Source organism: Miniopterus natalensis, chromosome 4, assembly GCF_054644295.1.
Source record: "Miniopterus natalensis isolate mMinNat1 chromosome 4, mMinNat1.hap1, whole genome shotgun sequence".
Classification (NCBI taxonomy): Eukaryota; Metazoa; Chordata; class Mammalia; order Chiroptera; family Miniopteridae; genus Miniopterus; species Miniopterus natalensis.
Genome location: NC_142084.1, coordinates 60,341,490 through 60,357,695, shown reverse-complemented (window position 1 = coordinate 60,357,695; position 16,206 = coordinate 60,341,490). Strand labels below are relative to the sequence as shown.

At 38.9% G+C, this 16,206-nt stretch overlaps 1 protein-coding gene across 2 annotated transcripts in view; it reads right to left on the bottom strand.

Moving 5' to 3' along the window:
* Positions 1 to 15,697, bottom strand: part of CCDC25 (coiled-coil domain containing 25) — a 37,706-nt gene extending 22,009 nt beyond the window's left edge. The window contains exons 1-4 of one of the 2 annotated variants that reach the window (XM_016213865.2): positions 15,575 to 15,697; positions 11,382 to 11,429; positions 5,959 to 5,998; positions 880 to 931 (exon numbers count right to left, since the gene is read on the bottom strand). In XM_016213865.2, the coding sequence (XP_016069351.1) occupies positions 880 to 931; positions 5,959 to 5,998; positions 11,382 to 11,429; positions 15,575 to 15,602 (168 nt within the window). In that variant the 5' untranslated portion in view covers positions 15,603 to 15,697. The remainder of the gene's footprint in view (positions 1 to 879; positions 932 to 5,958; positions 5,999 to 11,381; positions 11,430 to 15,574) is intronic. The other variant, XM_016213866.2, reaches the window with a different exon arrangement.
* Between the last annotated feature and the right edge of the window lie 509 nt (positions 15,698 to 16,206).

Below are 16,206 nucleotides of genomic sequence, written 5' to 3'. Positions count from 1 at the left end.
TGAGAAATGGGAAGAGTGAGAAACTGTCACAGACCAAAGACTAGGCAGACACGACAACTAAAGGCAATGTGGGACCCTGGACTGGATCCTGGAACAGAAAAAGAACGTTAATGGAAAAACTGATGGAATCAAAATAGAGTCTGCAGTTTAGTTAATATAAATGTACCAATGTTGGCTTCTAAGTTCTGACAAATCTACCATGGTAGTGTAAAATGTTAACAATGAGGGAAACTGGGTGTGTGGTATATGGAAACTCTGCACTTTTTGCAAGTTTTCTGTAAATCTAAAATCATTCCAAAATAAAACATTTTACAGAGCAATACACGTAACAGGTATATATACCCTATGACTCGACTATATAAAATATAACATATGGATGTAAAGACAGATTGGAAAAATAGTGGTTTTATGTTACTAGGGAACATTAAATCTTTTCCCTTTACTACTATAATGCTGTTTTAAACCTCCCAAAGCCCTTGATAACTGGGAACATCTGCCCTTGGTAACACAGGAAAATCACATGAGCCTGAGCAAAAAAGAAACCACAGCATGATCTCCACTGGCAAAGATAGAAAGTCCAGTAGTGTCAACTGAAATGAAAGGGAGAGAAAGCAGAGGTGACAGAGCACACACCTGAACTGGCAGGAAAAGCAGTGCTTGTAGCTGGGAAATAGGCACTATATCCAAGCCTCAGAAATCACCAGAATTTGCCTTAGTGATTTTCTGGGAGGGGAAAAACATCTCTTTGTTTGCTAATTTTCAGACTTTTTTACATATTTAGTACTTTAAGCAGTTTGATTGCAGAAAAAAGAACAGAGGACAAGATATGATGCTTATCACTAAAGAAAAAGTTATGAATCCATGTTGAAATCCAGTTACCTTATGTAATCGAAGGTATACATGAGCTGAAGAGAGTTTGTCCACATGAAACCTACAAAGAATGAAAACCACTTTTAGCAAGACGGTACAAGACAACCATCTCCTTGGGTCACTTGCATTTAAAGCATTCCAATCCAGAAAGTATTAACTTAGTGCCTGCCACATGATAAGCACCATGGGGAGCATAAAATACAGTCACTGCTTCCGCAGGGCTTACAATCAACTGGGAGAGATAAGATAAACATGGAAAGTTCTGTAGCTGTGTGAGACTAAGTGTCAAGCTGAGTACTAGAGACAATAAATGTTACATGCCCTGGGACGGGTGCTATTTCAAGTGAGAAAGTGCTATCAGTGACAAAGGCTTCACTGGCAAACTGAGATTTGGTGGGTCCCTGACTGAAGCACAGGACTTAAAGAAAACAGGGAGAGGATTTCAGTTGAGAAGAGAATGAAAGTAGTCAGCAAGACTCCAATGCTGCAAGCCTGGGAGACTTGCAGAATCACTGTGGGAGAGGGCACCAGTTTAGAGAAAAAGATGAGGGGTTTGGTTTGGGACATCCTGAGTTTCAAGAGATGGCAAAACAATCCAAAGAGAAGTCAGGCAGAGTTGGAAGAGTTATGTGAGGAATGAAGACAGTAAACAGACACCATAAAATGGGTCAGAGTCCAAGAATTCACCCAGCCTTATATATGACAATGGCACTAATATATGTCTCCTGGGAGAGCACGGTGATTGCCCTTTATGACATTGTCCTAAAAACATTCAGAATGCCCTCCCACCCCAATGTCCTAAAGTTAACTTTCAGTAAGGCTCTAACATCCACCAATTTAATTAGATCTTTTAAAATGTTCTTTCTTTTTCACCTGATTGAACATTTTGAGATATTAAGTTTTTCATAAATACAATTCACCAAATGAAGGTGACTTTCTTCCAACACCCAGAGATGCCCCTGGAATCCTAGCATCAAACGATAATAAACAATTGTCACTATGTGATTCTGTTAACTTGAATCATCTCCTCCTCAGTCCTTACCTATAGAGACTGAAGAATGCATAGTAAAACTCTAAGGAGGTACATACCATTATATATTTCTCTAGACATTTTCTTAGCATTGAAAATGTATTTTTTAGAAGTGAAATGGTCACACATTCACACAGTGTGATCCTATATAAATGTTAAGATTATGCTGTTTCTAATGTCCCTTTAAAGAGGTTAAGCATCTTGCTAGTCACTTTGGATACAGAAAAATACTACACATTTTTGGCAGCCTATGATGCTGCTAGGTTTTATTCTTAACCATTATTGATAGCCAGGAATGAGTATAACATCTTAGTTTGATTTATTTTTTTCCAACTGGTTCATTGACTCATTTGCATTTCCATGTAAGAGAGTCCTACAGATTATCATCTCAGCTTGGCATTCTCCCTCCAGAAAATGTGTTTGATTTTTTTTTTTTTTTGCCAATCTAGAAATTATATATCTTATTACCTCCTCTCAGGATCTTAGGAAAATGCTCCATTAATAAGCAAGCTCAACTGAGAAGTAGCTTCTCCCATTCCAACTTGTTTTAAGCCACTTCTCTATTTACAACAGCTCTCCTATATATGCATAATAGCTCAATTGTATTCTGATTTTTCTTAAAGGTCTCTGATGTTAAATTTTACCAAACAAAATACACAAATAATTCAATATATATTTAATAGATTCATACATAAGTAATCAAAGTACTAAAACACACACGGGAGTATCACTGACGCTACCCATCAACTTCATGCTCATGGGTACACCTCTACCTAAAGGGCAGGGGGATGCATAAAAGCATGGGTCTTTGGTTGAAATGTAAAGCAAACAAAAAAGCGAGCTCTGTAAATAAATTATCTTGAGCAAGTTTCCTTAAAAAACTTCCAAGCATCCCAATATGCTTACTCAAAGTTTAAATTCTGCCCACTAGTTCCCTCTTCTATCTTCCTCTCCCTGCTTAATCACTATTACCTTTACCAAGTGCAGAGACTGCAAACTTCAATACATGAGAATCAATGACCTGAGAATGAAGAAATGCAGGGCCCCAGAAGCTGCGTCGTTTAACTCCTTCAAGTGAGATCTCTAGAAATACTACTCATTAAGGAGGTTATTAACGCACACTATTTCTATTTTCCTTTGTTTAAAGATTAATTTAATTCCGTTCTCATTTAGTCCTAGGAAAATCCTCTCCTTAAAGGCACCTCAGAAGGTTTCCTGGTATAAACTCAGATGTTGACATTTAGAGGTAAAGCACCAGAGTGAAGTGAACCAGGAAACCTGCCCTGGAATGTCACCCACTGCATCCTTCTTAGCACACTCAGGAATGTTTCCAGGATTGACAGTTTATGCACCAGAAGAGGTCTTAAATTTAGGGCTCTTTCAGCTCACATAGACCTTAAATAGCTTCTGAAAGTAAGTCAATCACTTTCAACAATAGTCCTTAATCTCAAGACTATTAAAGAGTGTCAAAAAGGGTAAAGGGTGTGTAGGTATTGGTAGACACCACTGTGGTTAAGTGGTATTCCAGGAAATAATCAATGTTAATGAAATGAAAAACCAAGTCAGAGTATACGGGGTATACGTTGTAAACTGGAAATTTCTCTTCCACTTAATTTTTTTTTTTTTTTTAAATCCTCACCTGAGGATATTTTTTTCCGTTGCTTTTCAGAGAAGGGGGCGGGGAGGGAGAGAAACATCGATGTGAGAGAAAGACACTGACTGGTTGCCTCCTGCAGTCATCCCAACTGGGGCGGGGGATCGAGCTTGCAACCAAGGTACATGCCCTTGGCTGGAATCGAACCCGGGACCCTTCACTCTGAGGGCCAATGCTCTAACCACTGAGAAAACCAGCCAGGGCTATTTTTTTTCTTAAATGTCAGATAATAGACTGTGGTAAATTGACTTTCATGGTACATTTGAATATATAATCTTTTCTATGCAGATATCTCTGCCTCAAGCCTGGTATGTTAAAAATTTACAAAAGATAACTTAAACAGGTGCAGTTCTCATTTTGAAGAAATGTCCAGTAGAGATTATTTCTAGACAGGCGGAGAGCTAGTCAATTAAGAAGTCAACAAGTAGTTACTGAACACCTATGTGCCAGGTCCTATGCTAGGTACTGGGAATATAGTACTAAACAAAACAGATCATTATCCTCATGGGGCTTATAGTCTAGGGTCATAGGAAGCCCTCAGCAGTGCAAACTGTCCACCTGAGGTAAGGCAGTGCCAAGCACTGTCCACCTTGATGACATATTTGAGTTCAGAACATGGCCCACAGCACTGGGACAGGGGGAAAATAAAAAAGACTTTAAAATTCCTCAAGTTTCTAGTGTCTCTTGGTTCCTGGCATGTGGACTTTAGAGAAGGAAGAACGAGAAGAAAGTATGTCCATTGGGGTCATGAATTAGCCCCTTCACAATGGGATAGGCTGGAACAGGAGAGGGGGTGCCCATTAGCAGTGCCTGCAGACAGATCTGGGCATAGAAGAAGTAAGCAGAGTCCAGGGGTAGCTTCAGTTAGTCTCTGTAATATTTTCCCTATTAAATGTTCAATGCTGTATATCTCACTGAAAATCAATCAACACGTCTGAAAAGTGGCAGCCTAAACTCTGTCACTATAAGGAATTAAGTGAAGGACGTGGGCCCACAGTTGGAGAAAAGAGGTCCACAGAGAGCCATAACCACAGCTTGAGGGAAGAAAAAAGTTACCTGAAGCCAAGAGTAGCAGCTCAGAGGGAGAGAGAAGCAGTGACTTACAACTACAGCTAGCTGGAGGCCAGCAACAACCAGAGCAGATCTGTTCAGTTTCTCTTAGCCTTAGTTTCCTCCTCTGAAAAATGGGCACATCGGTAACTGTTTCACAGGGTTAATATGAGGTTAAATGTATTAATGGAGGTAAAAACATAACAGTATATGGCAAACAGTTAAATGCTCAATAATGGTGATTATTACTATCATTAAAGCAACAAGATCCAAGAGCTTATCTTTAGGAAAAGTACTTGTTACGGGTGTTAGGAGCTGTACAGACCATATCCCACTCTATAGGCAGAATTAGGCTCCAGGAGAGAGACATCACAAGGGTCAGAATGAGTGGTGGAAGCTGAAGATAGAAAAAGTAAGCAAACTGAGTCTGAGAGTGTTACAAGAAAGAGAAAGAGCCTGGCCGGGTGTGGCTCAGTGGTTGAGCGTCAACCTAGGATCCAGGTGATCGGGGTTCGATTCCTGGTCAGGGCACATGCCCAGGTTGTGGGCTTGATCAATGATTCTCTCATCATTGATGTTTCTGTCTCTCTCTCTCTCCCTCTCCTTTCCTCTCTCTGAAATCAATAAAGATATATATAAAAAAAACAAAAGAGAAAGAAAAACGAAGCACCAGGAGTCCACGCAGCCCTGAAAGGTTCTGGATCTGAGTGGCAGAAAAACCCACGTGGTGTGTAAGGCAGTGAGAAAAAGAACAGAATTCACCTAAAATGAAGGGGTCTTTTTCCCTTTATTTACTTTGTTATTTTTTGGACTAGGTTTTGTGAGCAGCACAATAAATTATCGTGAAGGGAGTCTAAGAAAGTGTGTATTATTATTTAAATTTCCATAAATTATTTTAGAAAGAGGGGGTAGAGGCTGGATCAATACAGGGCTAAACTCATGAGGGAGTTAAGAAGACAAAGGGAACCCAGTCTGTGTTTTCTTGAAAGCTGGAGCTGATCAGATGCTCTATATATTCTACCCACATAGAAGCTTGTGTCTATTTTCTTCAATGCTTCTTTGAAGCCCTCACGTATCCAACCAAGAAGAGTGGTCTGCCCTGGCTGGGTGGCCCAACTGGTTAGAGTGTCATCCCATACACCAAAGGGTTGTGGGTTCGATTCCCAGTCAGGGTACATACTAGATTTCAGATTCATTCTCCAGTCTAGGGGTGTATAGGAGGAAACTGATAGATGTTTCTCTCTCACATCATTGTCCCCTCCCTCCCCTCCCCCCCTCTTCCTTCCTCGAGTCAGGTGGTTGGCCAGGTCTAAGAAAGTAAATAATGATCACGACCAAAATAATTGTTACTTACCAAATATCTTCAGGCCAGCCATACTTTATTAGATCCTCATCTACAGGGAGATAAGAGAACAAAGAAAAGGTAAAAAATCGTCAAATGAAGATATGTCAGAGTTCACAGATAATTGGAAAGGGAGAAATATCAATCCTTTCCACAACATTTTCCCCTTCCCTTAAAGAAGAAAAGAGTAATTCAGAGAGGTTTTGATGCTTGAAAATTCCGTAAAAATAGTTTTTACAACTGGACAATGATAATTGTTGTAATTTTCTATAGTAATACTTATAATGTAAAGTTCAAAGATATTTCTATTTGAAGATAATAAAACTGACAAATCGGAGCAGCTGAGAAGCTACATGTCTTAGAAAACTCGTTCACTGTAATAATATTGGTATGCTAAAATGGTTTTGTTAAAATTTTAAAACCAATGGATTCCATTTTACTTCTTTAAAAAAACACAAAAACACCTCTCAATTATAAAACTGCAGAAAATTAGGAAATAACACAAACACCAGAAGTATAAAAATTCATCTAAAATTTTGAAAGTAAAAATAAAATAGAATAGCAAAACACCAAAAGTAACGTCACTGGGGGTTAGAACATGGGTACTGGAAAGGATGAGTTAGGAACTGATGTTTTTTTATTACAAGCATTCTGTTACTATTTAAAACTTTAAACAATGTATGTTAGGTAAAAATAAAATAAGATTTTAAAAGATTTTTGGCTCTGGCCAGGTAACTAACTCAGCTGGTTAGAGCACTGTCCCCATACGCCAGGACTGCGGTTCAATCTCCAGTGAGGACACGTACAAGAATCAACCAATAAATGCATAAGTGGAACAACAAATCGACGTTTCTCTCTCTCTCTCCCCCCCCCTTTCCTCCCTCCCCCCTTCCCCTCTCTTTCAATCAATAAAAAAATTTTTTTAATAAAAAAGAAAAACAGTTCTTTGGAAACAATGACAACTTAATTCTATCATATGGATGAGCTTACTATTGTTGACATCTGGATTGTTTCAATAATTATTTCTAAATAAATGTCCATATTCCTGATTATTTCCTTAAGGTGTATTTCTAAAAGGTGAGTATTCAAAATTTATGCACGTTTTTAAGGCTAATAATATATATCACCACAGAAAGGTTGTATTTATGTATAAAAAGTGGGGCAAAAGTAGGTTTACAATTGTCTGTATGGAAAATAATACAAAAATACAAGAACAAACTGTTTCTCGTACTCACAACTGTAAACCTACTTCTGCCCCACCCTGTGCTTCTAATAGCCATATGAATAATTAGTAACTAATTGTGTTTAATACAAGAAGCATTATAGTATTAGATACAAAGTTAAAAACTATAAGGTAAACAAAATAATTCATATATGATGATTTAAAATGCACCCAAGAAAGTAAAATGGAGTATTTATTTCACAGAAAAGTGAAAGGATGATGAACCTTGGATGACGGTACTCTCAGCAACTGCAGATACTGAGTTTTCTGAAGGGCCTTCTACTAGCTTAAGCGGGAAGCTGAGCAAATAGCCAACAGGTAATCAGAACAAATAAAGGGAAATCTAAAAACCTCTTCCTCAGGCAATGTTTGGCTCCCTGGTGACACCTGCTGGCTTATAAAAGGAACACAACTGAAAGTTTTTTAGTTAAAGTAAATAATTCAATTAAAAATTCATTTATAGCCCTGGCCAGTGTGGCTCAGTTAGTTGAACATCATCCCATGCACCAGGAGGTCACCGGTTCAATTCTGGGTCAGGGCACGTGCCCAGGTTGTGGGCTCTGTCCCCAGTAGGGGGTGTGTTGGAAGTAGCTGATCAATAGATGTTTCTCTCTCTCTAAAAATAAAAATAATATTAAAAATTATAACCCTGGCCAGTGTTGCTCAGTGGTTAGAACATTGGCCCACACACCACAGGGTCAAGGCTGGATCCCAGCCCCAGTCAGGGCATGTGTCCAATCAATGTGTCTCACATCAATGTGTGTTTCTCTCTCTCTCTCTTGCTCCCCCCTCCCTCCTTCCCTTCCACTCTCTCTAAGAAACTCAATGGAAAAAATATCTCGGGTGAGGGATAAATAAATAAATAAATAAAGATAAATAAAAATTAAAAAAAGAAATTTGACCCTATGCTTTTACTGCTGTTCTGTGCTGCAACTTCTTTAAAAAATATATAAATAAAAAGTTATACCTTTCTTACCAAGTAGACTAGGAAAGCTGATACCTCCAAATGACTCTAAGAGTTCTTGGGGAAAAAGCGTTCTATACATAGATTTTTCCAACATATATTTAATGACAACAAAACACCACTCCAGTGGACTCTAGATAGAATCTAAATTTATGTATGTAGACATAAATTCTACGTCTAGATTTATATTTCTAGTTATAAATTCCTCCAAAGGACATTTAAAGGATTCCACATACAAAAAGAAAACAACAAAGGATTCTACAATCTAGCCCATTCTAATCTACTCCTCCATGAAGCCTTCTCAGCTTTCCTTAAATCACATTTACTCTCTGCCCCCTCCACCTCTACAGTATTTGCTATTAATGTATCTTGCCTATACTTTTTTTATAGACTTTATTTTTTTAAAGCAATTTGAGTTTCACAGCAAAACCGACCCATATTTGTTTTAGTGTGTGTCTCCACCCGAATACTGTGAAAACACAGACTAAATCTTCCTCTTTGGATACTCAGAGGCTGGCACAAATAGACCCAGCAAATAGTAAACTAAAATGGAAGGAGTAAGAAACAGGCTGGGAACATCACTGGTACAGCTGCTTCAGGTTAGTCAGCACCACTGGTAGCCTATCAGTGTGAACCAGAATCAAGGTAGCTCTTCATTGTAAGAAATACTCCACCCACCACCACCCACCGCCACCCAGAGCTGCACAATGAAAAGCCTGCACAACCGCACATAGCAGCTCTGCTTTAGGTGCTTCACAGTAACCTCAGTCTTGGGTTCGCACACTTTATGTGGTAGAAAGAAAAGCAGATTTGGTCAGGTTTGGATCCACATTTACTGTAGATATATAACCATGGCTCTTATAACTGTGCCTTACTGTTCAATGTAATATAGGAAGGTAGCATCCCCCCTACAGCTACATTCATCAGGAGAATGTTATGAGAAAAATACAAATTACCTATGACAATTGACGGGTTACTAGGAGAAATATAAAACTCTAGTATTGATATACAGTGGAACCTCAGTTCTTGAACTTAACTCATTCCAGAAGGCTGTTCAAGAAGCGATTTGTTCAAAAACCGAATCATTTCTCCCCCATTAGAAATAATGGAAACTGAATTAATCCATTCCAGCAACAAAAGCAAAAAACACGAAAAATATTTACAGCACAATTTCCTGAGATGTTAATGAGACTTGGTTTAATAGTGAACTGATTCATACTTGCGCACTTTCTCCTTTGTCACCTGAGAGGCACATGACTGACCATATAGGTATCATCAGCATGAAAGGGTTGTTGGGTTGAGAACTGAAGTTTTGTTTGACAACCAAGACATTTTTCCTTGAACGACTTTGGTCAAGAATCGAACTGTTCGAGATGGGACACATTCGAGGACCAAGGTTTGACTGTAATGCAAAGTTTCTCCCTTAAGTCACACCCAGAGTCAATGTCATAAATTCATTGTAAGGGAAAACTGTTTATAAGTGAGTTACATTATTCTGTTGTTTTTTCCTCTTGGCTAGGATGTGATAGCCTTGCTTATCCTGATTCTGCTTTTACAGCAAGCAGTGGTATAGCAAGGTTTTAAACTGTTCCTATAGATATGATTTATAACTACACTTATATAACAATTACCTATCACATTGTATATCATATATGCTGCTATATATTACATGCATGTCATATTTTAAATATAAGTAAATATACATATACTAACTATACAATGACATCATTATTCTTTGACAGCTTTTAATTTTTGGCCTTATTTATTTCACTAATGTCAAATGTCTCATACTGAAGAATGTTATACTTGCCTCTTTTAAAGGATCAAGTTTAAACTGCTGACATTTTCAAACTGCACCTAGAACAGATACTGGTAGTTTTAGAAAAAGAAACAAAAAGCAATACCTGAAGGTTAAAGAAAGGTGACTGTAGTGAATTAGCCAGCTCTCAGGCTACTTAGGCAGAGTCATCAGCCCTGGAGTGTTCCCAGTAGAGGAGGCAGCTTTGGGGAGCTAAAGAAGTTCCAGTGATGGTTACTACTACTTACTGAGTGCCCAGACACTTTACCCAGGTGCTTTCATTAACCTTCGTAACTCTGCAAGGTAGATACCATCCCTTGATCTTCTTACATCTAACAAATCTGACATTCAAAGATGTTAAGTAAATATAGCTAATTTGCTACAGATCTCGAATTTTAACCCAAGTTGGCCTGATTTAAGAGCTGTCTTTCCCAAAACATTACACTACCCCAAGAGATAGGCAGCTGTGTTTTACAAGCTTAAAGAAGAGAAATTCTGGCATTTTCTCCAAGAGCTCTTGTTGCCATTCTTTCCTCCCTCACTTCAGCATTCCACACCCTGAGGGTCAGTGCTTTCAACTCACTGCTCTCTAAATCAAGAAAGCTAAACTTCACTTTCATCTCCCTCCTCACTACTGCAGTGAAAAAGGTTACACCCTCAGGCAGTTTCTTTTAAAATGTAGTTCAAATTCATTAGTGAGACTTTATTTATTTATTTATTTATTTATTTATTTATTTATTTATTTATTTATTTATTTATTTGAGACTAGCTGTTAAAACATGAAATAAAACTGAAAATAGAGGGCAAAGCAAAGGATATGGGTATTTTTTGTACATTTCTGTTTTAATTACATGAATGTGTACAGCATTTAATGCTATATGATTGTGTGCAGTATGAAATAATGTATTTCATTCTGAAAAATATGGTCAACAAAGTTAGATAAAAACTGTTAACATTTCATGACTTAAGAGCCATCTTCAGGGGGCGGGGGCTGGGTGGAGATGGGCAAAGGAGTAGAAAATGGGGACATCTGTAATAGTGTCACCAATATAAAGTTTTTTAAAAAAGCCATCTTCAGCCTCAGAAAACCAATAGATATGATTCCACTAATCTTAAATGTGGTAAAAATATGTAGAAAATTATCTTTTCCAAGTTTAAGTCACAGATTATTTTTATTTGATTTAAACTAGCAAAGGTTAACCTCAAATTCATATCAACCTAAATCAAATACCACAAAACTCTTCGTAAAGTTTCAAATGAGCAACAGGTGGTCCAACTAGCTCAAATATTACCTAATATAACTAAATTTTAGGAAAGTTAATCCCTTGGAGTTCTTTATAATGGGTTAGTTAGTAGCAGTTGAAACTTCATATCCAACATACCATAGGGAGAAAAGGCAATTAACGCTTACCTTATGGAAATTTCAAAATCAAATGCTTTTGAAAACTTACTTTCATATTTATCCTTTCCCATGTAAATAGTGTAAGCAGATGAGTTAACTAAGACAAAACAAAAATAAAAAGTGGTTAGATAACTTCATTACCAAAAGTGTTTTATGGGGAAGAACAAGTGACAAATAATTTGGGGTTGGCAAAAAACATGGCCCATATGCCAAATCCAGCCCTCTTTTTAGACAGCCCTCAAGCTAAGAATTATTTTTACATTTCAGCAGGTTGAAAAAGCAAAACAAGGAAGAACAAGCTATAGAGATGTGGCCCACACAGTCTAAAATATTTACTATCTGGCCCAAACAGAAAGTTTATTGACTCTTAATAAAAATAGCTACTTTCCTCAATAGAGTTCAATGCAATTCCAGTTCTGCCCTATACTTTTGCCTTCTTCAAAAGAATTTTCAAAAAAGAAAAAACAACCTTCACCTCAATCATTTAAAAAATAGGTTCCTATACTTAGCCAAGTGTTATTTTTCATAATTTTATTTAGCCAATATTAAATCATATCCCAGGTGTGCTGCAAATTATAATGGGCTCCCTGTCCCATTGGGGCTCTTAAACTTCTAAATCAGTTGCTCTGAAACCTGATCACGTATTAGAATCACCTAATTATGCCCCAGCTCCACCTAAGACTAACCAAATCTTAATTTCTGGGAGGCAGGTGCTGGTGTTTTTTAAAAAATCTCCCAAGTAATTCCACTGTGAAGTTGGTGTTAGGAACCACTATCCTAAATCAAATAGAATATTCTGGGTATGGCTTACTTTAGGAAAGACACTTTACTTAGCTAGTGTGTCTTAACCAGGGCATGCTCCATCTGGAGTCAAACAAAAAGTTTTCTAACGAAAGTGCTAACTGGGCACTGGGTTTCCAAACTAGTCTACCAAAACTTACTAGACCCTATTTGGATCTAAACTCCTGAATTAAGTCACTGGGTTCTCAGTCTACAAGCCTGACAGACAGATGCAAGGGTGGGCTAGGCAGTCTATTGGCTGTTACCCCAGAGCACAGAGCTACCACATGTGAGTAGAGCTCTGAAGGTCAGGGAGCAGCGCTCTTTCATTATAAATTCTAAAATTCGGGATTGACTGCACTTTCAGTAATGAAACACTCCTTAAGTTATCAATCATAGTTGCTTTTCTTAGGGAGGGAAAACTCCTAATTCCTTCAATTAGCAGTTATAATGTCTACAGTCTGTAATTACTTGGAAGTAGGTGAGAGAAATATCTTGAAAGGAGAGAATGTTTGCATTGACTAGTTAACAGAAATACTTACCTATAATTGAGCATTATATTAGCTTGATAAGGCCTTGGCGTGGCATATAACAAATGCCAAAAGTGCAGGAATAAAACTAAAAAGTGTTTCAGATTCTCTCTGCACAACTTGGCAATATTGTATGTATATATACCCTTTTGGTCCTAGAATATCACCACTAGGAGTATATCCTACTAATTAAATACTCCATCAAGCAATGATGTTCTTTTTACAACCTAAACACTAATTAAGACTGGTTAAACACATTATAGTACATCCATAAACAAAATGGCATGTACTCATTAAAGAGAGGGCACTGCATTTTTGTGTCTCTATATATAGTAAGATTCAATTTGTAAAAAATGCATATGTAATTGAATATGCATATATATGTTTATATATTTTTAATATATGCACCCATTTTCTTTATATGTATGGAAGGATATTGTGTGTGGGTGTGTGTGTGTGGAGAGGGGGGAATTAAGATAAGGCAAATGTTATAATTTGGTTAAAAAAGGTAAAATGTTAAAATCTGCAGAAACTAAGAGAAGGATATAAAGGAAATCTTTTACTACTCTTGTAACTTTTCTGAAAGACTGAAATTATGCCAATAGAAAATAAAAAATAAAAAAGAGTACAACAGCTGAGCAAGAAGTCTAAATTAAACTCCTGTCCATGTCAAAAGAGATGAAAGAAAAATAAACTGAATTATTTTAGTACTTTTGTTATTCTCACCTAAATAACAGGGTTGATTAATATGGGAAGTAGTCATCTTGAAGATACCTGATTCAGGTGTAGCAACCAACCCAACTTGAGAGGCTCTGTGATAATTTCATAATTTATAGAACACTCTATCCTAAGATAGATGCTATTAAAAGGTACTAAAAGTACAACTGGACTTAACGAGCAAAGTGCAGGTATTTTGTGGGTCCATAAAACAGAGGATCTTGAATTTAACACTGGAAATATAATAAAGCTACTGTTCATTATGCCATTATGAGAAAGCATGAAATAGAACACATTTTAGTCAGGGATACTAATCTTAAAACAAAAGGGAAGGCAAAACTTTCTATTGAGATTTTCTCCCCATTTAAAAAAAAAAAAGGTTTTATGCAGTAACCACTTGGTTGAAAAGCTTGGGCATATATACAAAGTCATTTCCTGAAGATCCTGCATTTCAAGTTGTTTTCCATATTGGAGTATGTACTTATACTATTTAACCGGAAAAGTTATAATTTTTCCATTACCTTTGCAATTCTAAAAGACCTGCTGCACAAGTGCAGTTTTATTAGACTTAGAGGCTAGATATTTTTCCAACAGGAAGCAGTTCTGACATTATATTTGAAGCCAATGAGAAAAATATAATCCACAAATCTGCTGAAGCACTCTGTTCTAATTAGGGCACCTGATACATATAACTAGCGCTCAAAGAACTTAGAATAGCTTTAAGAAAAATAAAGCAACTAGCATAAAATACATTTAGCACCTGTATACCCTGCCGGTACTTTTTACTCCCCTTTGAGCTTGCATAAGTATCTATGTTGTTGGGGACTTTTCATGAATGGAGACGCTACAAAGAGATGCTCAAGTTATGACAGAGGGAGCAAAACAGAACAGGAGGAGGAATGAAAATGCTATAAGGGGCCTATAATGATTTTTTTCAGGCTAGTTTGAACTTTGTGTCTAGTAATTTTAACAATATGGGTAAGAACAACCAAATCTACAGAGGCAGGGAAATAGCATATGACACACTGTGGAAGTCTAAACTACTGAGAAAAATAATGAGATGTGACAGTGTCATTGAGTAGGAGAGGTGTGTGAGGGAGTGGTCTGTGAGATATAACTTCTCTGGGCCTCAATGTTCTCATCTCAAAAAAGAAAGTACCACCGTATTCAAACCCACACAAAAAACATGCAGCTCATCTTTAACAAACAAGCAGAGACAGTAGCAACAGAATAGTGTTATGATTAAGTAAACGGATAACACTCATTTATTCAACATGCATCTACGGAGTAGCTATTATGCGCCATGCACTAGGCTAGGGAAACAAGGTAAGGAGATCCTGTCCTTGCCCTCAAGGGGTTTCCGCTCTCGCTCAAGCAGACAGCGTTTAATGCCATAACGACAATGCCAAAGCTATACACGGAGTGTTCAGGGGGTCCCCGAAGAGGTACACCTAACCAATCCCTGGGTAGGAGCCGGGTCGGGAAAGGCATTTGAAAAAGATAAGCCAGAGCTGTCTTCAGGGGGTAGCAGTTAACTGGGGGTTGGTTCTAGAAAGGGAACAACACAAACGAGAAACGAAGTCTAGTCACAGCCTTTCCTGGCAACTTAAAAGCACCCTTTCCCTGACTGCCAGCGACACATCAGAAACATCCTCATATGTCACTTTTCAAGATCTGGGACATCCGTTCTGCCCAGTGAGTGGCTTTATTACCATTCCAAGGTCTCTTCATTGCTTTCTGTTGCATCCCAGGCCTCGCAACCCTTTCCTAGAAAGCTAAGGGGTACTTGCCCTAAGGCAGAGTTGTTGACAAGTGTCTCCTTTTTTGGTTGTTTTTTTTTTTTAAATCAAAGTGCATAATTACTAGGGCACAGCCAGAATAAAGGCCTCGGGTGTGTGTCTGGGGGAATGTCTTGAAATGCGGTGTGAAGAAGCCCACAAACCGCCCGATTCCAGGTAACTACGGAAGGTCTTCCCGACTGAGGCGAGAGAACACTCCGGATGCAAAGGCCCCAGAGGAGGAGTCTCTCCGGGCCCCCAGGCCCAGACGAGGGGGTACTCGGGGGCCACTGGGACGAATACCACGGGGGACTTGAGAGGGCGCAGGCAGAAGCGGCAAACGCGGAGGAGGCGCTTTAGGACGAGGTCCAGGCTCCGCGACGGCCTGGGGGAACGCGCCGGGGAGCAGGGACCCGGAGGTGGCGGCGCCCACTCACCGCTGCTGCTGGTGAAGTAGAACACCATGATCTCCGCGGCGGCGCGGCGACTCCAGCGTGGAGCAGCAGCACCCAATTCTCGAAGCTCAGGACACTACCCGCCGAGGCCGCCGGTTCCCTAGAGCCCCTCGGCGCACTTCCGGCGGACGTTGCGTCACGTCATAACGCCGGCCCGCCTGCGCCATCTTTGATCCTGGCGAGGAGGAGGGTGTTGGAGCGGGCAGGGATGGTTCAGGGCCAAGAAGATGGTGCCTGGACAACTGGTGGTTAGATAACATAGCGGGGAAACGCCATCTTCTTTGGTTTCTCTTCTTTCTTTGTTGAATTTTATTGGGGCGACACTGGTTAATAAAATTATATAGGTTTCAGGTGTACAACTGTAGGATGTACATCATCTGTATTCTGTATTGTGTTCACCATCCCGTCAAGTCTCTATCAACATTTATGTCCCCTATACCCCCTTCTACCTCCCCCACGCCCCCTGAAACGCCACCATATTAAAAGAAAAACGTCACTGGCTGACTTTATTTTCAGGCCTTCACCCAGAGGTTGGTTAAGTCCTGAGGCTTATTATCTGCTGCCCCTAACGCCTGCATGGGCTGCCTGAGAGCAGAAACTAGTTGCCTTCTTCA